Source organism: Myxocyprinus asiaticus, chromosome 41, assembly GCF_019703515.2.
Source record: "Myxocyprinus asiaticus isolate MX2 ecotype Aquarium Trade chromosome 41, UBuf_Myxa_2, whole genome shotgun sequence".
In the NCBI taxonomy this organism is placed as follows: domain Eukaryota; kingdom Metazoa; phylum Chordata; class Actinopteri; order Cypriniformes; family Catostomidae; genus Myxocyprinus; species Myxocyprinus asiaticus.
In genome coordinates, this window is record NC_059384.1 from 34,906,526 (window position 1) to 34,929,957 (window position 23,432).

Genomic DNA, 23,432 nt, shown 5'->3' on the forward strand with positions numbered 1-23,432 from the left:
AGCCCAGGTAAGACGCCTCTGACGTTGTCTGTGGTTCAGGAGTGGCTTAACAAGAGAAATACGACAACTGTAGCCAAATTCCTTGACATGTCTGTGTGTGGTGGCTCTTGATGCCTTGACCCCAGCCTCAGTCCATTCCTTGTGAAGTTCACCCAAATTCTTGAATCGATTTTGCTTGGCAATTCTCATAAGGCTGCAGTTCTCTCGGTTGGTTGTGCATCTTTTTCTTCCACACTTTTTCCTTCCACTCAACTTTCTGTTAACATGCTTGGATACAGCACTCTGTGAACAGCCAGCTTCTTTGGCAATGAATGTTTGTGGCTTACCCTCCTTGTGAAGGGTGTCAATGATTGTCTTCTGGACAACTGTCAGATCAGCAGTCTTCCCCATGATTGTGTAGCCTAGTGAACCAAACTGAGAGACCATTTTGAAGGCTCAGGAAACCTTTGCAGGTGTTTTGAGTTGATTAGCTGATTGGCATGTCACCATATTCTAATTTTTTGAGATAGTGAATTGGTGGATTTTTGTTAAATGTGAGCCAAAATCATCACAATTAAAAGAACCAAAGACTTAAACTACTTCAGTCTGTGTGCATTGAATTTATTTAATACATGAGTTTCACAATTTGAGTTGAATTACTGAAATAAATGAACTTTTCCACGACATTCTAATTTATTGAGATGCACCTGTAGATATATCCATACTGTATGTGAAAAATGTACTTTTTGCAACACATCAGTTGAAGATATTAAACATTTATTTTTTTATTGCACTTTCTCTGTTTCGTTTTGGATTGTATTTAAAATGGACATGATAAAAAAATTTAACAAGTCTTTAAATTTAAAACCATATGATATTTTACTTAATTTACAAAACGCAAATTTTTCTGAAAATCAAAATGACATCATTAATCTTTTAATTATTTTAGCAGAGTTTTACATTCACAAGACAAGAGTAACCTCATATATAACCTCTGTAACACTGATCTTCAGATGTATTTAGAAACACTTTCAAACATGAGAACACAAAACCAGAAACGTATGAAAGCAATACAAATTCTAAAGCTTTTCAAATTCATGTAACTGCCCAAACATTAATTTTTATTTATGTGTTTTGTATTATTATTATTATTGTTATTTTTGTTCTTTATTGTATTTCTCACTTTCTGAACTGTTGAACAATGTAATTGATTATTTTATGCTCTGTATTTTGACCATGTTATTAACCTAAGCACAATAAATAATAATAATAATAATAATAATAATAATAATAATAATAATAATAAAAATAAAAATCAAGCAAAAAAAAAGTAGCCGTTCTGTTATCATGTGACAGAAAACCGCGAAACAGGAAATGACGTCACAAAAGAAAAACTGCAAACTGTCATGGCTGTGTTAGAAGGTTGGTGTTTTAAAATATCAGATCATTTGAGCTTTTTTATTAAAATGCAGGGTTACTTAAGGTTCACGTGTAAAAAAGGAATGTTTTAAATTTGTAAATAAAATAAAAAAAATGAAATAGGAAAAATATGGAGAGTGAAATGTCAGGCAGTGTAACCAGTCACTCAATTTGACACTCGTAGCGAGATAGCATTTATTAAACTATGGTGATTTCATAAAGCATAATACTATTTATGGAATTTGATTCATACTGTTTTAGATATAATTATAAAGCATAAGGTATGATAATATATGACATTTCTATGAAAAACACTGTTTACTGCATATAATAGATACTGTATATTCATCGAATGTTGTGAGCATGCCTCGAGTATGTTTGTAGTCTAGTTGTTCTGAGATTGGAGTTATTAGCTTGTTAGCTTAGATTGGAGGTGCTACTCTTATGAACAAGAATGATTTCAGCAAGTTTATAATTGACTGTAATTTACTTTTGTACTGTGCAATGAGGTTTAACTGCATCTCATACTGTTACAGTCAGTTATCAACTCTGATTAGAGCATTCACTTGACACAGACATTTTTATACTAGACTTCAGTCGTAAGTAATGTTTAGTATAGTAACAGATTTGACTGTTATTACAGATGAAGTTAACAATTAAGAAAAAGATACAAGATGCCCTTTGTGACACTGTAAAATATTCTTTGCTCAAAATGATTATTGTAGTGTTACATATAACTGATTTGAATAAAGTTTAATGTTTTCATTCATAGATGCCACTGTCAAACAATGAAAAATCAGCCCGACACAGAGCAAAGGTGAACGCGGATCCTCTTGCACGGGCCAGATACCTTGCAAAAAGAAGAGAGAGGTAGTCTTGATTCTTGAGATCTATGTCAAATAATTAACTTTTAGAATTATCTTTTTAGAATGACTATTTTAAATATTAAATAAAACAACTGTTATTACTAGGGATAGGAATCGTAAGGAATTAAGCTATTCTGGTTCCAGTAACAATTATTTAAGTACTTTTGAGGAAGAGTTATTTGGAAATAAGAAATGCAATTATTATTGCATTTAATGCCCTCAGCAGCCTGTTGCCAAATGATAAGATAATTTCAGATTTCTGCAGAGCAGATATAGCAAATTAGAAATAAATTATAATAAATACAATTCTTGAAAAAGCCAAATTGGCAGCCTTTGAGGCATAAATGCAATCCAATAATTGATCCAAACTATATATATAGATAGATGGATAGATAGATTACATTAAAGTTGTATATCTTTAACTACACATTGTCATATAAATAAGTCAGTAACTGCACTGCTTGATTAAAGTCTCACAGGTCTGAAGTACAACATTAAATTAACAGTAACAGTTCCAGAGACAGTTTAGGCTGTGTTCTGTAGTCTAATGTTGTAGTTCAGACTTGTGAGATTTCAACAGTTCTAATTTCATTTTAAGTTGGACATTCATTACTTGCGCATCAGTATAAGATTAATTCAGTGTTTTTGATTCACTAAAATCAGACTACACCAGAAGCACCGTATGTTTTGTGCTGCAGATTCAAAAGAACCGGCTCAATAGAGTCATTCATTCGGGAATCAAAAAACACTGGTAGCACTGTGGATTTCTTGCTGTAGACGAGGGCTGGGCGATAGGACAGTGTAATCGGATAACAACGATGTCTTAGAAAGATCCCGATGCTGATTGTGAACAGACAATGATCAACAATATCTGGGAAGTCGCCAAATGTATATTAAAAAGTGGCCAGGGTGTGAAACTAGCACCCGCCACCCTCAAAATGAGACGAGACTGAATCCAGTTCACAAGCTCCTCGTCCAAATGTATTTCATGCGGAAGTAATTTTGCTCATCTACCCGCAACAGGTGGGCAACCTGTAAGGCATCTCAGAGTGACACATGATAAGAAATGCAGTTAGACACAGACACGTGCTTGAAAAAACACACTTATTACATTTTTAAGAACAGACAAAAGAATAGCCGTCAGTGTTCGTGTCTGATTCGCTGTTTGTTCAGAGGCGTGCAACAGGAACCTGTCTCGTGGGACAAGCACATGTAAAGAGTTTTCACTCTTTTTTTTATCTTTCATTCATCTGAAAACTGTTTGCAAGAATAATGTCATCTGTGAGAATGCTGCAAATGATCTCCGATCATCTCAGGAGGTGCTGTGATTTTAGTTTGCTTCATTTCCACGGAGCAGTTCGCTCTTACACATTGTGAACGCAACTCTGCAGGTTTAGTAATATATTTCTTTGTATTAAAGAAACAAAGACAAAAGTGATTAAATCATAAAATAATACAAGACACATTCACCTTGTATGTTCAAATGTATTTTCTTTTCTTTTTATTAGTTTCTTTAGGCAGGATTAACTGTATTACCAAAACGCAATACAAACACAAATTCAATAAGAACACACATTTGGCAGCATTATTTTAGGAAACAAGGGAATTTATTAGGCTTTATTATTATGATTATTATTATCTTTACAATTATAATTGTCTTCAGTTCTTAATCTGTAGGCTATTAGTAATTTTCCACCTGTTGTCATTGATGGATGCTTGCGTGATGGCAAATGGAGCCGTTGGAGACGGTAAATGTTTGGATTTGGGGAGGTGGTTAAATAAGATTGTTTGATCACTTCCTTATTTTATTGCTTTTTTCATTTAGTTTAAAGTGCAGTTTGTATTTAGAAATTTCTTACAGAACTAAAAGTCATCAATATCATACTGTTCTGGTATTTTTTTAAAGAATGGAACCGCTTCTGAACAAGAACTGGTTGGTACCCAACCCTCGTTATTACACAAATATTTGATTATTACATTTAATTCAGCTGTTCTCAAAATGTCATGCTACTATGAATGAGTGGGGAAGGTGCACATAGAAAGCGTGAAGTATTCATTAAAAATCTTTTTGTTTAATGTTCTTAGTTATCAACAAAGAAAAAGAGAGGGAAAGACAAAAACTCCTCCAGTAGCTGAACTCTCTACAGCAAGACAGCAGCAATTGAGGCAGAAATGGAGACAGTACCAGAGAAATCACAGAGAGAAGATGCGTAATTCAACACCGCAATTCTGGTAAGTATTCTGCATTAAGGCCAAAGGATACGTTTTTCCGCGTTCAGGATCGGATCACACAAATTACATTATCAGCAAAGTCTGCACGGACTGTCTTTTTATTTTCAGGGTTACGGCTATCGGCATGTCACTTAACAATAGCAGGTTTTACCTTTCAAAGTTGGACGCCCTTTTACGTAATGACATTCCATAATGGCATTTTTCAGTCAAACATGTTGCTCAGTGCTGTTAAGAATGATGTTAAGAACACCTAAGCCAATATTACTGTCATGTACTGCATTTAATTCATCCAACATTTGTCTTACATTTTGTATATGGGTTAAAGCTGAAGTGTGTAACTTTTTAGTGTTAAAATACTTTCTTCTATCCCAGCCTAATATGCAGAGAAAACTGTAAGTCATTCATAGGATAATTTTCTTGACAACTGTAAACACTGTGTGTCTGTGGTGTTGAACTGTCCTTCAATCTTGTCCCTGTACTGGCGTTTTGCTGCTCTTATAGTTTTGCGGAGGGCGTAACTGGCTTGTTTATGCTCCTCTGCATTCCCGGAATTAAAAGCGGAGGTCCGCGCATTAAGTGCCGTGTGACCATCACTATTAATCCATGGTTTCTGGTTAGGGTAGATCCGTATTGTTTTGGTCAGAACAACGTCCGCTACACATTTTCTGATGAAACACGTTACGCTATCAGCGTAAACCTCGATGTCGTCATCAGAGGCGGACCGGAACATCTCCCAGTCCACGTGATCAAAACAGTCTTGTAGTGTAGAATCTGATTGGTCCGACCAGCACTGGATCGTTCTGAGGGTGGGTGCTTCCTGTTTCAGTTTCTGCCTGTAAGCGGGCAGAAGCAGAATGGAAGACTGGTCCGATTTGCCAAATGGTGGGCGGGGGAGGGATTTGTAGCCATCCCGGAAGGGAGAGTAGCAATGGTCCAAAACCCGGTCCCCTCGTGTGTTGAAACTAATGTGTTGGTGGTATTTCGGTGCGATTGATTTGAAACTGGCTTTATTAAAGTCCCCGGTCACAATGAACGCGGCCTCAGGGTGCGCGGTTTGCTGCTCACTTATACTCCCATACAGTTCCTTGAGTGCCCGGTCTGTGTCGGCTTGTGGGGGGATGTACACAGCAGTGATAGTGACCGCTGTGAATTCCCTCAGTAGCCAGAATGGTCGACACAGAAGCATGAGAAATTCCAGATCAGAAGAGCAGAAAGACTTGATAGAATGTACGTTCCTCTGATCACACCAGGATTTGTTGATCATAATACATACACCACCACTTCTGCTTTTACCTGAGAGGTCTTTCGCTCTGTCCGCTCGGTGCACGGAGAAACCCGCGGGTTCGATGACTGAATCTGGAATCTCCGCAGACATCCAAGTTTCTGTAAGGCAGATAATGCAGCAGTCCTAAGTCTCTTGTTGGAAAGAGATCCGCGCTCTCAGCTCGCAGAGCTTGTTGTCCATAGACTGAATATTTGCCAGTAGAATACTGGGTAGCGGGGGTCGATTTGCGCTACGTCTTACTCTGATGAGAACGCCGGCTCTATTTCCCCTTTTCCTTCTGCATTTCCGCGGCTGGGCAGACCAGACAAAGGGCTCCACTGGCGTGTTTGTAAACAGCATGTCGGCATTGAGGAATTGGAAGTCCGGTTTTTGGTGTGCAATTGCAGAACCAATGTCCAAAAGTGTTTGTCTATCGTATACAATAAGGCAGACAACATCCAAGACAAAAAAACATAAGAACTGTAAACAAACAAAAAAACGGCAGTGTTGTGTCGGAGCTCGCAATGCAGCAGCCATACTCGGCGCCATCTTGAGTCCAATCTAGTGCTAAAATAAAATCCAAGGGGCCTTTATTGATTTATTTAGTGATTTAATTTTGAGTAATTTGGCTCCATAGTTTCGGTCGTGAACGACTCAGTGCTTTTGGTTCCATGACACGCTCAAAGCACATAACAGACAATCATTTATTGTCACCTACTGGTGCAAAGGCGTAATTTTCAGAAATGGACACTGAAAGAATAGTGAACAAATTCAAAAGCCTTGAATCACTGGGATAAATCTAAATCCCCATCACTATTATGCATCAGTGTTGAATCGTGGTGAAGATATTTATGGTTTGAAATTCAGAGTTCTTTTTGATGTACATCTGTGGTGCAATGGCTTAACGTGTAAATTATGTATTTTAATCCTTATGAAATGTTCTGTCAAACATGGGCATTCTGATTCACTGCTCTTATTTACAAAAGATAGGCTAATTAGCATGGATTTTATGTATGATGATATCATAAAATAGTTTAACTAAATATAAACCTATTTTTACTTATTACTAAAATTAAAATACACTACAGACTATTAAATATTGAATCATTTATAATAACTGACAAGTTCAGACCAAGTTTAGGGTGTTAAACATAGCAAAATAAAACAGGTGGTTGGAGGGGTCCACAAATAAGAAGGTGATGTCATATGAAAAGGAAAGTTGTTTTAGATGCAGAGCATGTTTTTACATTTAGATGAAAGATTTAGAAGACAAACATGTTTTCCTTTGGAATAGCGTGCACCAATGAATCATACAGAATGAGACCAGGATTGTTAAGATTAACCTTAACCATTAGTAAATAGGGCCAGTTTTGATTTCATGTTGATTGTAAAGTAAAAACAATATCAGAGTAATTTTAATGTGATTATTGTGTTCTGTTGTCCTCCTGCAGCAGTTTTCAGTTTGAGATAAACTCTCAATGGCAGCAGGAATCTGCTCCATACTCATCCAGCAGTGAGATGGACTCCAGCTCTACAAGACAGGACACCTGTGAGACACCTGTGAACAGCTACAGCTGGATAAAACAGGAGACAGATACTGAAGTTATCCAATGGGAAGATACAAACTCAGTGGCTGCCAGTGATGCAGAGCAGGACAACTCTCAGAGCAGTGCCATTTCCTGTACGTAATTATTCCTTTACTGATATTCAGTGTAAATGAGCTGGTTAGCATCACCAGATTACAATGATGGGATGTAGGGATATTTGAGTAAATCTTAGGGGTTGCAGTGATGCAGCTGGTATGGCCTTCCTCATCAGGCAGTTGGTAAAGTCAACATCAAAGTCAAAACTGACCCTGTTTATTTTCTTAATAAACACCCCTGGTCTTATTGTGAATGATTAATTGGAGTCGTCATAACCAAATTGTCATAATGTGCTCTGCCTCTAATCCCTGTCCCCACTTCTTCAAGCCGTCCCCTACAACCACCTGGAAAAGTGGGTAATGCCCCTTTTTATTATCCAGTCAATACTTCATTGATAAAAGTCCCATCCTACATTCATTTTTTTTTTTTTCCTCATTGAATATCCATTTACATTTATGCATTTGGTAGACGCTTTTATCCAAAGTATATAATAAATTCTATACATTTTATCAGTTTGTGTGTTCCCTGGGAACCTATAATCATGGTGTTGCTAGCGCCATGTTCTACTTATTGAGCTACAGCAGCCCTGATTCACTTGCAGAAACATCAAATGGCAGAAGTGAAATAAGTTGTGAACAGCTCTTCATATTGACATAGGGTTAGTTTTGGAAAGATGCGGTGTTAATGTTTTTGTGTTTTGTCCACTGGCAATATGCACCATTATCAAAAACAATTATTTTGATAATTGATTAATCTAACTATTATTATAACGATTAATAGACAGTTCGGGTTATTATTGCAACGATTAATCAACAGCTCTTAACTGACAATTCAGCTTATGCCTTGTGTTAAAGGAATATTCTGGGTTCAATACAAGTTCAGCTCAATTGACAGCATTTGTGGCGTAATGTTGATTACGACAAAAATTAATTTTGTCGCACAACTTCTGCACTATTATACGTCATTTTGTAGTGCAAGTAGTGCGAGTAGTATGTTTACACTGAAAATGCAACAAAAAGAAGTGTACTTTAAGTACCCAGATGATGCACTTTTTCAACTGTCAAAACAGAGTGTGGAATGTTGGACACTTCGTGCACTCAACGCACGCGGCTTGCCATACATAGCGGAAGGGGCGGAGTTACCGGCAGCGATGGTGGTCTGGCAAAACAGTTGTAAAGAATGGAGAATATGACAACTAGCAAAACTTCTGTGAAGACAGCACCATACAAAAGTGAGTGAAATGCTACCATCATACCATGCTGTGTGAATATGTATATTATTGAGATATAAGTGTTGAACTTAGGGTGGATAGCGCGCTAAAGCCTGCGGCAACACAACGCTTGGGTTTGAAACGTCACTTCTGTCAGCTGTTAAACAGTGAAAGCTTCCGTGTAGTAAAAAAATGTTAAGTGTTCCATTTTGGATGATACTACACTTTGAAAATTCATACACTACATGGCTGAATGCATAGTACATTTTGTGTGCATAGTGTATATTGTGTCATTTGGGACACAGCTCCAGATTTTGCTTTTTTTAAAGAAAAGGAGGGGCAAGTCGAAACTATTTTTTGTGGAAATCAATATTATGGCACAAATGCTGTCGATTAAGATTAACTTGTATTGAACCCAGAATATTCCTTTTAAGATTTGTATTAAATATACTTACCAACAATATGGTCATTTTGTTTTGTTGCTATGTTTTTCAAAGTTGGAGTGCCTATTACTGCAGAAGTATTAAAGATATCTTAATATCCTTTTAGACTATGTGTAAATTGTTACATTTGGTCAAAAACCAAATGTGGGTTTCATGGTATGAAGCTTGTTTCCCAATCCCCCCACCCAAAAAAAAAAAAGGTCTGAAGGACAAATAATGTTCAAACTAGAAATGTATATTTATTGATTCAAATAAAACAATAGTGTCAAAATCTTTTCCCATAAATGCTACGTTTGAAATACTAAAACAGTATTACAATAACAATAAATACATTAGTATTTGGACACTTTCTGGTTGTTCAAATTTGTTTTACGTGTCCATAGTAAATGTGATGAACTCCACCTGTGGTTACTCTGCTAGGGCACCTGTTTGAACTTGAGGGGAACTGATTTTATGCATCCACTAAACATCACTGCCACACCAATTACTTAAAAGTCTTTGCAAAATGGTTTTGAAGTTAGATCTAAGTTCTAGCAACATTTGTTTGCAGATGCCACTTATTTTAATATTTTAGTTAATTCAATGAAATTTAGACACTTTTAAGTGTGACTTCAGTGTTCAAAAGTGTACAAATAGTTTTTGGGGGCCACTGAATATCAAAAGAAGTAACCATCTCTCTTTCTCAGCAGATATGATTCCTAATGAGGGTGTATCATATAGTGTGATGCAGACCATCACCAGACTTCAGTGTCTGCTGGAGAGTAAACAAGAGAGGATTGAAGCTCTGGAGAAACAGGTGCAGGATCTACAGGAGGATCGCAAGTTCCTCCGCACACATATCGAGAACCTCACCAGCGCTCTCTCTGCTCATCTTCATGAGGGAATTTCACATGAATTGAGAAAAAACTAAATATTTGGTTCCTATCAAAAACAAAGTCTTAAAGAATGAGACTGTATCAGAACCTCATGGCTTTGTTTTACACTGCTCACATTTAGTTATTTAAATGTTGTTTGGATTGTTCAGACAGTGTAGTCAATATCCAGTATATCTACATCTGTTGCCATAGTAATGACTTAAGCATCAGCACAACTCCAAGAGAGATAAAAGAGTAGCTGTCAGTGTGAAAATAGAGAATGGAAAACTGGACATTTGACCTATTCTCATGTCCATTATGAACATAAGTGACAGAGGCATACTGTATCATGTATATACTGTGTTTGAAACCGCTGAGATATTCATCATACATTACATAGTTAATTCAATATATGAGTGAATTTAAAGTGCTGTAGATACTACAGCACTTTGTATATGACATTACAGTCATGTCGTGACTTAAATTACTGATCTGACTGTTTAAATTAAAATGTTTTTAATCAGATTTCAAACCACATAAGGATGTGGATGTATTTCATGGTTTTTAAACAGATTTAAGCCCCCACCAAATTGTTTGAATTTGTTTTTATGATGGTTTGTTTTTGTATTATCTCATCATTGTTATTTAATGTAAATGAGCTTGAAATAAACTTGACAATTATGTATTAGATGTTGCATGTTTTTATAAAACAATTTAAGCACATAATTATTGCCCTGCTCATTTATTATTGGTAATTAACTGATAATATGGTGTTTCCTGTTGGATTGGTACTTGCTTTCTTGCTGACTTGGAAAATCTGTTAAACTTCTCCTTTCATAGTCTATAAATGAAATAAAATCATGCAGGTTTAAAACAAGATGAAGGATAGTAAATTATTTTACTTTTAATTTATTGGTGAACCATGTCTAATTCTTCAAGAACTAAACTAAATTCTTCAAGAGTAAATATGTCCAAAAGTATTAAAACATCATTTGGAGGAGCATTTTTTGTATATTGCCTCTCCGAGTACACACACGTTTAGAATCTCATAATTTGGTCATAATTTTAGTGGTTGATCAGCAGGCCCGGTTCCAGATCAACATCACTGAGGGTGCTTCTGAAAATAGTGAGGGTGCTCTGTATAAAGTGGAGATGTATCTTAATTACTATTTTTATTTTTTATTTTTTTTTAATACATTAAATCATGTTTAAATTCTAGGCTACTAAAACAATGTAAAGAAAGGTTGTTTTTGTATGTACAAAGCATTTATTCTTCTGCACATGATCTGTCGCTGAAAATGACAGCAAAATTCTGCGCCTGCAGATAAGGACATACTGATTTGCGAAATCAGACACGTTTATAAGATTTGATGCAGCATTTTGTGTTTGCTGGGATTCAAGGAAAATCTGCTTACCAGTTATTAGTCTTACATATTCAGTTGAGCAGGGGTGTGCAATTATTTTGGAACAGGGGCCACATCAGCCATTAAGTAGAACATGTAACATGAGAAGATACAAATTTCTGCTTATTTGTATTTTTTAAGCCCAGACTGATGCACAATTTTCTGAAGTACTGATGGGATCATTCTGCGATTGCTTGTAGTTTTGTGTTAGTAAAACTGAATAAAGGCTGAGTATAATTTTTAATTGATTATTTTACCATACTTCAATGCAGTGGTAATTTAGTATTCAATTTAACACTCTATATCAGGAGTCTGGTTTAATAGTAAAATAAAATATTCGGGAAAGAGATTCTAAAAGCTTATTTTAATGTTGGCCGCAAAGTGGATAAAGTTCTGAAAACATTATCAACCTGTTTACACGCTCATGGGTCATGATGTGAGTCTTGTCAATGTTTGGCACCCCATTCAGCACCCCATTCAGCACACCACTGAATAAAACAGGCTGCATGACAATGATAAATGATTACTGCCAGAGTAACATTCACATACATCGCGTGTCCACGCCGTGTGCGAATGACACGAAGATCTATTGGGATTTTACTAAAGTTCATCACAGCACAAACAGCCTCACGAATGGACACAGAGTGGCTGCATCACACTTTTCTTTTACCAGAATATTGCACTATTGAACACCAGTGTTACCAACTAGTTTCAATGGAAAGTAGCTAAAGCCTGCACGAAAAGTCGCTAAATGTCGCTAGATGACGTCATATGCTAATTAGCATATTCGTGACGTCATCGCGTCTCATTTGGATTTTGCATTGTGTCCGCCCTTTACATGTGTTTGCTTCTCTGTGCTTACCGTACATACTATAATACCCTATTAATTCCCTATATCTATCAATCACTCAGAGAGAAAGTTAGAAGCGACAGAAACGTATCTTTTCTCTCACACAGCGCTCAGCCATAACAAACACTATGTGCATATTTACACAGAAAAAAAACGATGTGCATGTTTACAAAAAACAATACAGATTCGTGATTGGTCCTTGACAACGCTGTTTGCACATGCGCAGCTCATTCACGTCTATGTCAGCTGCCGTGCGGTCAACTGATTGTGCTGCTCCGTCTTTTCGCCTGCTCACCTCTCTCTCTGTCAGTCTCACTGAACAGAGTAGACGCAAAGAGAGGTGTGCCTCCGAGTCCGGGCAGGAAAGCAAGACCACGCGCTCGCGGGGCAGTACTGGCGACTTTCTTCTACGGAAGGTAGCTAAGGTTTGTCCAAAAAGTCGTTAGATTTGTCGCCATGCGCTTTTTTGAATAAAAGTCGCTAAATCTAGTGACAAAGTCGCTAAGTTGGCAACACAGTTGAGCACTAAGTATTTTATTTATTTTTTTCGAAGAGGAGCGCACTTGCATGTATGGTTGTCAGATTGCATAAATTAAGTATGACATAAGGCGAAATATTTCCTATTTGTGCAAGTATAAATCTCTGATTGGGGTATAGCATATATTATCTGACAACCCTGAGCATATTAAACGCTTGTTGATGCGCCATAGGTCCCAAAGCCAGATAAGTGAAAGATCTAATAAAAAACGTTCATGATAAATCGACCCGCGGGCAGTAGTTTGCCCTGATCTGCAATTGAGGGTTTTAAGTTTCGTTAGCACCCTCGTAGAACCGGGCCTGTTGATCAGTTGCACTCCCACAGCTCTGTGCTGTACACTTATATACACACCATTCTCTCAACGGTGCTGCGACATCGCGTTAGTAGATTGAAACAGTTCCGGGTCAAAAGACTACTCGTTCTGGCAGCCATTTGTATCATCATTTATTTCAGGTGGGCATACGCAAAATCCCAAGAAAGATAGGTGAGCATACGGCGTATGCCAGACTACACTACTTAGTATAAATAGTAATTAACAGAGTATTTTTGTACCCATCACTTATTAATGATGGACACGATAGAGTCCTTTAATTAGTCATTTGAGAAAAGAGTTCCCCAGTTAGTGAATTTGCATAAAATACACCTAAACATTCTTCATATTAGAGCTTTCCGCACAACAACCTCTCCTGTACAACCATTCGTCACTAAATGTGCTGCAAGATCTTTGAGTGAAGCCAAGTGTTCCATTCTCAAACCCGTTGAAACACATTTTTATATATCTAAAGTTCTAGACTACACGTGATTGGAACATTTTTTATTCAGAACCACTACACAACTTGCTGGGAAATTTAGTTATTTAATTTCAAGAGAATATACCCTGCTGGGACACCAGAGGGCGCTCTGATACCATTGCTGTGATATTGCAGTGTATGTTTTACTGCATATTTCTCTCCTTATTTAAAAAGTTTTGTAATAGATGCTCCGATTACTTAGAATTGTGATTATGAGTTGCATCCTTGAAAGTAAGTCAGCTGAAGAGCAGCTGTCAAGAATATTTAAATGAGCATTACCATTTGGTGGTAGTTGTTTGTTTAGTTTTGATTTGTGAGCAGCTGGTGTTTTTTTGCAGTTTAACTTGACACATACTTATTAAATATCAGTGGGTGCTTTGTGTGATCAAGTGGTCTTGAACATGTTTCGGTCTTTTTGCTGAATTGATATTATTTAAAGGCCATTTTTCTTACACATAATGTCAAAACATGTTCCTTTTTATAATCAGCTTCATATTTGGAAACGTCTTCAATCTGCCGTCTTTCGTTACTTCTTGTGAAGTTCTAAACATTAGACCACCACCACCTACTCCTCCTCAGCCTCATCCTCCACCACCACCTCTTCCTCAATGTAATCTTCCACCACCTCCTCCTTAAACACATCCACCACCACCTCCTCCTTAACCTCATCCTCCACCACCTCCTCCTCAACCTCATCCTCCACCACCACCTCATCCTCATTCTCCACCATTACCACCTCTTCCTACAACACCACCACCACCATATCCACATTCTCCTCCTCCTCCACCACCACCTCCTCATCCTTAACCACCACCTCTTACTCTACCTTCTCCACCACCAACTCCTCCTCCTTCACATCCACCACCACTACCACCTCCTCCTCCTCCTACAACACCACCTCCACCACCACCCCCTCCTCATCCTCCACCACCAACGCCACCTCATTCTCCACCACCTCCTGATCCTTCACCACCACCTCTTCCTCTACCACCACCATCTCCTACACCACCTCTTACTGTACCTCCTTCTCCTCCACCAACTCTTCCTCCTTCACATCCACCACAATCTCCTCCACCACAACCTTCTCATCCTACACCTCCAATACCTCCACCACCACCACCACCTCCTCCTCAACCTTATCTTCCACCACCTCCTCCTCCTACACCACAACCTTCTCCTCCTACATCACCACCTCCTCCTACACCACCCCCTCATCCTTCTACACCACCTTCTTCTCCTCTTCTACCACCACCACCTCTTACTCTACCACCTCCTATACCACCACCTCCTCCTCCTCCTTCACATCCTGCTCCTCCATCACAGCCTTCTCCTCCTACACCTCCAATACCTCTACTTCCTCCACCACACCACCTCCTCAACCTCATCTTCTAACACCTCCTCCTCCTCCACCACCACCTCTTCCTCCACCACCTGCTCTTCTACAACCACCAGCTCTTACTCTACCTCCTTCTCCACAACCACCTCCTCCTTCACATCCTCCTCCATCACCACCACCTTCTCCTCCTCAACCTCCTCCACCACCACCACCTCCTCCTCCTCAACCTCATCTTCCACCACCTCCTCCTCCATCACCACAACCACATCCTCCTCCACCACAACCTCCTCCTCCACCACCACATCCTCTTCCTCCACCACAACCTCCTCCTCCTACACCTCCAATATCTCTTCCACCTTCTCCTCCTCCACCACCACCACCTCCCCCAGCTCCTCCTCTTCTTCTAATGAGCAAATTTTACTGCACTGAAACGATTTGTTTGGGAAAATGGGAAAGCCCTAGAAATGACTGACTTCCTGGCCAGTGCACTGACTAGGGAGCTGAGTGAGACGCACCCTATATAAAGACAAGCATCGGTTTCATTAGCATTTTTTTTTTTCTGGTGGATGTTGCCAATTCAGAGGTCTATATACAGCAGATGTCTTCATCTGAATGAGCAGCAAATGAAGGTTCTTGCGAGCATGTCTTTGGGCAGCGGGAAGTGACAGTGCAGCATGTTTTCACTGTCTTCCTGCTGTTTGCCGTTCAAGTAGAGTGACAAATTAGCAGTGTGAAGCCATTATTGGCCTCCACTGTGGCTCTTTATCTTTCCGTTGAACTTCATCTTTGTCATTCACACACTTATTCACCTCTTCCTGTCTATCTCTCCACTCATTGCACGAAAATGGTAGACTTTAGTGTCCCATGACATATTTTAATGCATTAGAGGTACAAATCCTATGTGTTTTGTTGTGTGAACTATTAGATTGATATTATCTAACATAAAATTAACCTAGCAAAGTAGCTTTAAACATATCAGATGTCTTTATCCCCATCCCTCCTCCTCAAAATTGTGATTTTGGCCTGTCCCAAGTTTATCAAAAAATGCAAACCAACATTTAGTGCCAAACGATGTTTTCAATTATGACATCTATATTTATTTATTTATTCATTAATTCAATCAATCATTCATTCATTCATTCATTCATTCAATCAATGCTGTTTGTTTTTAGTATGTTTTTATGTTTTACCAACATAGTCCCAAACATTGTTATCCATTATGACATACATAATATATATTTATTTGTTTATTTATTCATTGTTGTCTATTTATATTTATTTAACATTCATTGCTAAAAATAGCAAAGATATTGTGCAGGAAAGTGCCTTCTCTCTCACCCCCCCCCCCCCCCTTCTCTCTGCAGTCTCACCAACAAAGCAGCCATTGGTGATTACCAATAAGTCCTCCCATCACAGTCATTCTTGATAGGGTGAGATCTGATGAATAAATAGGCTGAGTGTGTGAGAGTGTGTCCACCTGCTGTCTTTCAGAGGAGACAGCTGTGTTCCTCTCATTGATGGCTGAGGGTACCGGAGGGTCTTACTGAAGGGGGAACCATGCTTTGAGCCTAATGGAGCCTGAAGCATCAGAATGGACGTGACTGGAATCAGCGGCCAGTCACAGCAGCTGTGGCTGTGAGCTCTCACGAGTGATGCTTGCACAGGGCCATTTCATACAAGCTGATTGTTTGGCAGGTGCAGTGGCAAAGATCTCTGCCAAACTGTGACAGCAGTTTCCAACACTGCATCCTTCCTCATGTAATTGCACTTATGTAAGATCCAAACCAGTCAATGAATGGAGAACACCTGCAGGATTATATAACCACCATGACTAGTCATGACCCCTATCTTGTAGAGAATGGGGATCTGTCTGATTGATATGGGGACGTTTGTTCAATATGGTGCATTTTTCCTATTGGTCAGTGTTTACCCTTTTAAATATATATATATATATATATATATATATATATAGCTTTCTCTTTACATTTAGCTGGCATACGAGAAAGTATTTTCACATCAAATCCAGCTGCCCAATTCTTATTCTTATACGTAAATTAAATTACCAACACAGTTTGGGTTGTAGTGGCATCATGTAGTGATTTTTTGTGTTTTTGTCTCTCCTATTGACTTTGGCAAACATTGTATTTTATATGCCATTATGGATCTGGACTGGCACCCTCTAAAACACTGTGTGCTGTGTTTTTCTGCTGCGGGGTGTGTGACTGGTGTCTTAAAATAACCAACACACCACTCTAAATGGGTCAGAGCAGGATGTGGATGCCAGAGGAACACACAAGCACCAATGGGCACACTGAGCTACATCCTGGTCATTTCTCTGCAAGCAAATATGAAAAATGATACAGTGTGTGTATAACAGTGGCCAGAATGTCAGAGACACTTACATCATGGCAGCACTAAACAGTGTGCGGTGATGGATACTGCCCTAATGTCATGAGATGTTCAGTGATTTAGCTTTTAATAAAGAATCCTTTGTTACATGTTAATTACACTGAAAATCTAAATAAATATTTGTAGAATTGATTTTATATAGCTTTTGTACAGATAATTATTTAGCCTTAATTCAAATTATATTTGTGCAGCTGGTGTGTACACGGTAAAAAAAAAAAATATTAGGTAACCTAAAAATTTGCTTCATGTGGTAAATTAACTGGTTTGTTAACTGGCCAAAAATATGTTTTAATATGACTAAATCAGCCTGACTACATGAGATTACACCAACAAATGTTTTTTAAGGGTTAGATCAAGTAGAAATTGATCCATAAGGTAACAACTGCATGTTGACACTCTGTACTGTGCATATAGATGTACATTAAAAGCAAATACTATATACCTTGGTGAATCTAACAAAAACATGGCCGGCTCATATTTCATAAATAAATCAAAAGAAAAAATGGAGAAGAAAATTAAGTCTCATTTAAGGACCATTAATATGTACAGTATTTTGCATTGTTACATATTTTCATAGCAAATAAGCACATCTTTCCCCAAATTCTCATTTCTGTAATCCCCCCAAAACTTATTAAAATCATCATAAATTTAAGGCAGTACATGATGTATAAATACTTTACAATTGAAACAATATAGTATTATTGTTGTTGTTGTGATTGTTATTGGGAATAAGTAATTTATTTATTTATTAGAATACACAAAAAATATCCAACTTCAATTTTGTCAGATAAACAAAATTTAAAAAATTGATTGAAATATCTAATGTTGAAAAAGTTGAGATTACTTAACTTCCATCCTTAACCACCACCTCTTACTCTACCTTCTCCACCACCAACTCCTCCTCCTTCACATCCACCACCACTACCACCTCCTCCTCCTGCTACAACACCACCTCCACCACCACCACCCCCTCCTCATCCTCCACCACCAACACCACCTCATTCTCCACCACCTCCTGATCCTTCACCACCACCTCCTCCTCTGCCACCACCATCTCCTACACCACCTCTTACTCTACCTCCTTCTCCTCCACCAACTCTTCCTCCTTCACATCCACCACCATCTCCTCCACCACAACCTTCTCGTCCTACACCTCCAATACCTCCACCACCACCACCTCCTCCTCAACCTTATCTTCCACCACCTCCTCCTCCTACACCACAACCTTCTCCTCCTACATCACCACCTCCTCCTACACCACCCGCTCATCGTTCTACACCACCTTCTTCTCCTCTTCTACCACCACTACCTTTTACTCTACCACCTCCTATACCACCACCTCCTCCTTTATTTGAGAATAAAGTAACTTTTATGCCATTGAAGTCAGAGGAACTTAAAATTTTAAATAGTGAGCACATACAATGTTAAGATTGGTGGTGAAGGTAGAACTTACAGGCTTTAGAGCATGCTCAGTTTGATCACTGATGCATCATAAATATTTATGAGTTTGATTAACTTATTGTATCGAGTTAATGGAACTTACAATCTAACTGTGTTACAACATGCCCCTATTATGACAAACTACACAGATGAGCCAAAACATTATGACGACCTGCCTAATATGCTGCCTAATATGCTGCTGGTGCCCCCAAAACAGCGCCAACCCGCCAAGGCACGGACTCTACAAGACCCCTGAAGGTGTCTTGTGGTATCTGGCACCAAGACATTAGCAGCAGATCCTTCAAGTCCTGTAAGGTGCGAGGTGGAGCCACTGTGGATCGAAATTGTTGGTCCAGCACATCCCACAGATGCTCAATCGGATTGAGATCTGGGAAATTTAGAGGCCAGGGCAACACCTTGAACTCTTCGTCATGTTCCTCAAACCATTCCCGAACAATGTGTGCAATGTGGCAGGGCGCATTATCCTGCTGCAAGAGGCCACTGCCATCAGGGAATATCATTGCCATGAAGGGGTGTACCTGGTCTGCAACAATGTTTAGGGAGTGGCACGTGTCAAATTGACGTCCACATGAATGGCTGGACTCAGAGTTTCTCAGCAGAACATTGCCCAGAGCATCACACTGCCTCCACTGGCTTGTCATTTTCCCACAGTGCATCCTGGTGTTATCACTTCCCCAGGTAAACGGCGCACACATACGTGGCCTTCCACGTGATGCAAAAGAAAATGGGACTCATCGGATCAAGTGAACTTCTTCCACTGCTCCAAGGTCCAGTTCCGATGCTGCGTGACCATTGTAGGCACTTTCGACAGTGGATAGGGGTCATCATGGGCACCCAACCAGTCTGTGGCTACACAGCCCTATATGCAGCAAGGTGCGATGCACTGTGTGTTGTGACACATTCCTCCCGTAACCATCATTAAAATGTTCTTTGACTTGTGCCACAGTAGACCTTCTGTCGGTTCGGACTAGACGGGATAGCCTTTGTTGCCTTTGTGCATCGATGAACCTTGGGCACCCAGCACCCTGTTGCCGGTTTGTGGTTTGTTCCTCCTCAGACCACTGTCGGTAGGTACTCACCACTGCTGAACGGGAACACCCCACAAGCCTTGCTGTTTCAGAGATGCTTCGACCCAGTCATCTGGCCATAACAATTTGGCCCTTGTCAAAATCGCTCAGGTCTTTACTTTTTTCTTGACATGTGGCCTTGTTAGGAGATGATCAATGTTATTTGCTTCACTTGAGAGTGGTCATAATGTTTTGGCTCATCAGTGTACAGTATCTGAAATTCCATGCAGTCAGATATGTAATTTACATAATTCCCTTTAATGAGGTGTGTTTGTGTGTGTGTGTGTGTGTGTGTGTGTGTGTGTGTGTGTGTGTGTGTGTGTGTTATTCCATCAATCCATGCCTTATTTTGGCCAATGCTTTGGGTTTGTTGTGAATTCATTGTGAAGTGTCAAAAATATTGCCATATTATGCAGTATATGACAAATGTAAGAAATGGCTTTTATTGACATAATATTTAGTTTATCTTCTATTTATTTTAAATATATCAGATACAGTTGTTAGAGGGGAATTTTAAGTTGTAACATGGTCATGTTACAATGTTCCCCTCAGTTGTTACAACTATGGGGCACGTTGTAACATTATTGTTCCTATATAATAAATGTTGTGTAAACTTGTGTAAACACTGTAAACAGTGTGACTATCCCAAAAAATCCTGAAAGTCCTAAAATTAGGCTATATACTGTAAAGTGTTAGGCTATATCATATAACACACACACACACATATATATATATATATATATATATAATAAATCCAATAATATTAATATATAGGCACATATCAAACTGATAAAATCTGATTTGTTAAATATTAAAAGCCAATGTCTTATGAAATATTATGTTCTTGACAGGTTTTGTAATTTTCACACACCTCGTCTCTTTTCAGACACAAGGGGGCAGACGCAGACATGCATTCCGCTGTAAAAACAGTCCCATTGAATGCCTTTTTGTGGTTTTGGGGTTGGGGATGGAGGTGTATTTGTAGGATAAGAGTCGATTAGATGCATGCTGTGCTTGGACTGAATTCAAACTGTGACATTCTGTTGCTTACTCCTGCAATTGTGCTTTCACAAAATTGCATATAGACGTGCTCAGTGAAGACATACTAAACACACACACACACACACAAAACAAAGAAAAAACATAACAAAACCATACTGTAGCAACGTAGCAATGCAACTATTGTGTTAGAATTCAGGGCCATATTAAACAAACTACATATTAATGAGATTTAATTACTAACCAAATGCTCTTTTCATTTTTAGATTTCTGTGTTGTTTTATCAACACGTCTGCAGGTACTGACATCAATCACATGTTCTCCATCTGGTAGGCACTGATAAGAACTACCAAAGGGCTGCTGGTTAATAGTCTGTACTGACTTAAAAAGCAGGATGTAATGTATTCTGGTTGAGACGGCTCTGCTGGCTGCCTGTGTCTCCTGCCTCATACAATCAGCTGAGAAGAGTGCTGGTTGGCAGAGCCGAGCTTTTCTCTCTGTGACTGATGATTCACGTTGCACCCCCATTTCAGAGAGAGAGAGAGAGAGAGAGAGAGAGAGAAAATGGCTGCTCTCACAGAGCCGAAAATCATGACGGCAACTGAAAATTGTAGCAGAGCACGTAGCAGACATTGAATGGAGGAAATACTGTTTCACGCTCTTGGATAAATCCTCTTTGATTTTGATATCATGACAGTTTCTCTTGGAATTATTTCATGACTCACTTTTCATATTTAAGAAGCGATTTATATGTTAATTTGGTAACACTTTACATTAATGTTGCCTTTGTTAGGGGTTTATAAAGAGGTTCAATAATGCCTAAAACATCATTTATAAATATATTATAAATCATTTATATGCAGTTATAGCAACATGCTAAAAGGGCAATGTTCATCCAATACTTGCCAAACAGTGAGCATTTTAACTTAAATGTTATGAATTATTAATTAATACACTTATTCATACTTATATTAACCAAAAAAATAAAATGCCCTAATTCATGACTAATGTCATAACGCTGAAAAAATAGATTGTTATAGTGAGATATTTTTCTGTTTATATTCATCACTGTAGCGTCATGACTCACTTGTGTTGTCTCATTGATGTAAAAAAAAATGGTGCTACTCTGAGTGCTGTCACAACTTACCTAGTCCTAGTTACCTAAAGTCCTCTGAGGAAAAAAAAAAAAAATGTGTTTCTTCTTGCTCATTCACAGCGTATATCATATAATAAAGCCTGATGATCATTAAACCATACTGAACTTTATGTACACAGCTTTCTAATGCTGGCAACTTCACAAAAAATGTGTCCACTTTACATTAAGGTACATGTTCATAAGTTACTCATGTTGAATAAGTGTTAAGCATTTATAACATGTGAGGTAAAATGGCTTACTATTTGGCAGGTTTTGCATGAAAGTCACCCTTTTTATGCATGTTGTTATAACCAAATATTAATGAATTATAATGCATTTGCAAATGACTTGGTCATTAATGAACCCCTTTGCAATCTCTTAACAATGGCAACATTAATGTAAAGAGTTACCATTATTTTGACAACACACTACAGACATAGGGGTGAATCTCATTAAATATTTCAAGAACATTTCTAGGTCATATTTCATCAGAAACAACAGAAAGAAATAAAGATTTTTGGAGGGCTCATTTTTAATGTGACTTATTTCATTACAAAAAAATGTGCATAACAGTCATTAAAAAAGTTTAACCTTGCAAAAATAAATAAATTTAGGTTTTAAAAACAGGCTTCCTTTTCTTTATGCAAAATATAATTTCTCAGTTCTTTTGATTTTCGGGGTATAATATGACCCAGACACGTTCCTGTAAGTTTGTGTTCATGTGCAAATGTATGTCCATATGTTCATTCACTAGTTTGATGGAATCTATTCATTAAATTCACAGACTGCAAGTGTACTCAGTGGTTGTTTCTGGTTTGGGAGGGATCTATATTTCCACCAGTCAGACGTCTGCTCATGCTCATAGGCTTATACAATTTGTATAGAGGACACAACCTCTATTTTCTGGGTCATAAGCTCCGGTTTATGCCCCAGGTGTCAACTATGCAAGGTGGGATGCATGATTGGATGCCAGATTGTGTATATTATGGGGTGGCAGGAAGGGGGTGTACCATCAGGACACAACTGTGTTATTTTTAAGGAAGTCTCAATAACTGTATAGGCTGTATGTAGTGCATTTGTATGGCTGCATAAAGGTCAGTGACACAACACCTTATAGAATCGATTGGGGTATTGTATTGAATTTGGGTTACATTGTGCAATGATTTGCATGATACTAAAAAATATCACACTCAGAGCAAATGACCAAATGGTGTAAAATGAGTAAAAACAGTGATGAGGAGTGACTAGCTAAAAGTGTCAACGCTACTACATTTTTCAGTAGTGTGACTGTACTTCCAGCCTTATCGCATTAACATACTTAGCTATTTGTATGTTAATATTTGTAACATTAAAACGTACAATATGGACGTTTGAAAGCATCTAAAATGTAATTTTTTTTTAACGTATTTAAAGCTTTAAAAACGTAAAATATTGACGAATGCATCAAAAATATATTTGAATACACGAATCTATAGCAGGGAATTATGGGCCCCCTGACTTTATGTTGCTCTGGACCCCTTTCCTATTAAAATA

General features: G+C 38.3%; 2 protein-coding genes across 3 annotated transcripts; both read left to right on the forward strand.

The window, feature by feature from the left end:
- The first annotated feature begins 1,358 nt into the window (after positions 1-1,358).
- LOC127431870 (uncharacterized) lies at positions 1,359-10,787 on the forward strand. 2 transcript variants are annotated; one of them, XM_051682488.1, is made up of 5 exons: positions 1,359-1,401; positions 2,171-2,268; positions 4,350-4,496; positions 7,212-7,441; positions 9,743-10,787. In XM_051682488.1, exons 2-5 carry the CDS (start codon positions 2,171-2,173, stop codon positions 9,964-9,966), a joined length of 699 nt encoding a protein of 232 aa, XP_051538448.1. In that variant the 5' UTR covers positions 1,359-1,401; the 3' UTR covers positions 9,967-10,787. The 2 variants fall into 2 exon arrangements, with proteins under 2 accessions (XP_051538448.1, XP_051538449.1); XM_051682489.1 differs by having other exon boundaries at positions 1,362-1,401; positions 9,746-10,787.
- A 7,311-nt stretch (positions 10,788-18,098) lies between these two features.
- On the forward strand, positions 18,099-21,005 carry LOC127432008 (uncharacterized; the record flags this gene model as incomplete). The annotated part of the gene is made up of 1 exon (XM_051682737.1): positions 18,099-21,005. A coding segment is annotated over one exon (567 nt), but the record flags the coding sequence as incomplete, so codon positions are not given.
- Between the last annotated feature and the right edge of the window lie 2,427 nt (positions 21,006-23,432).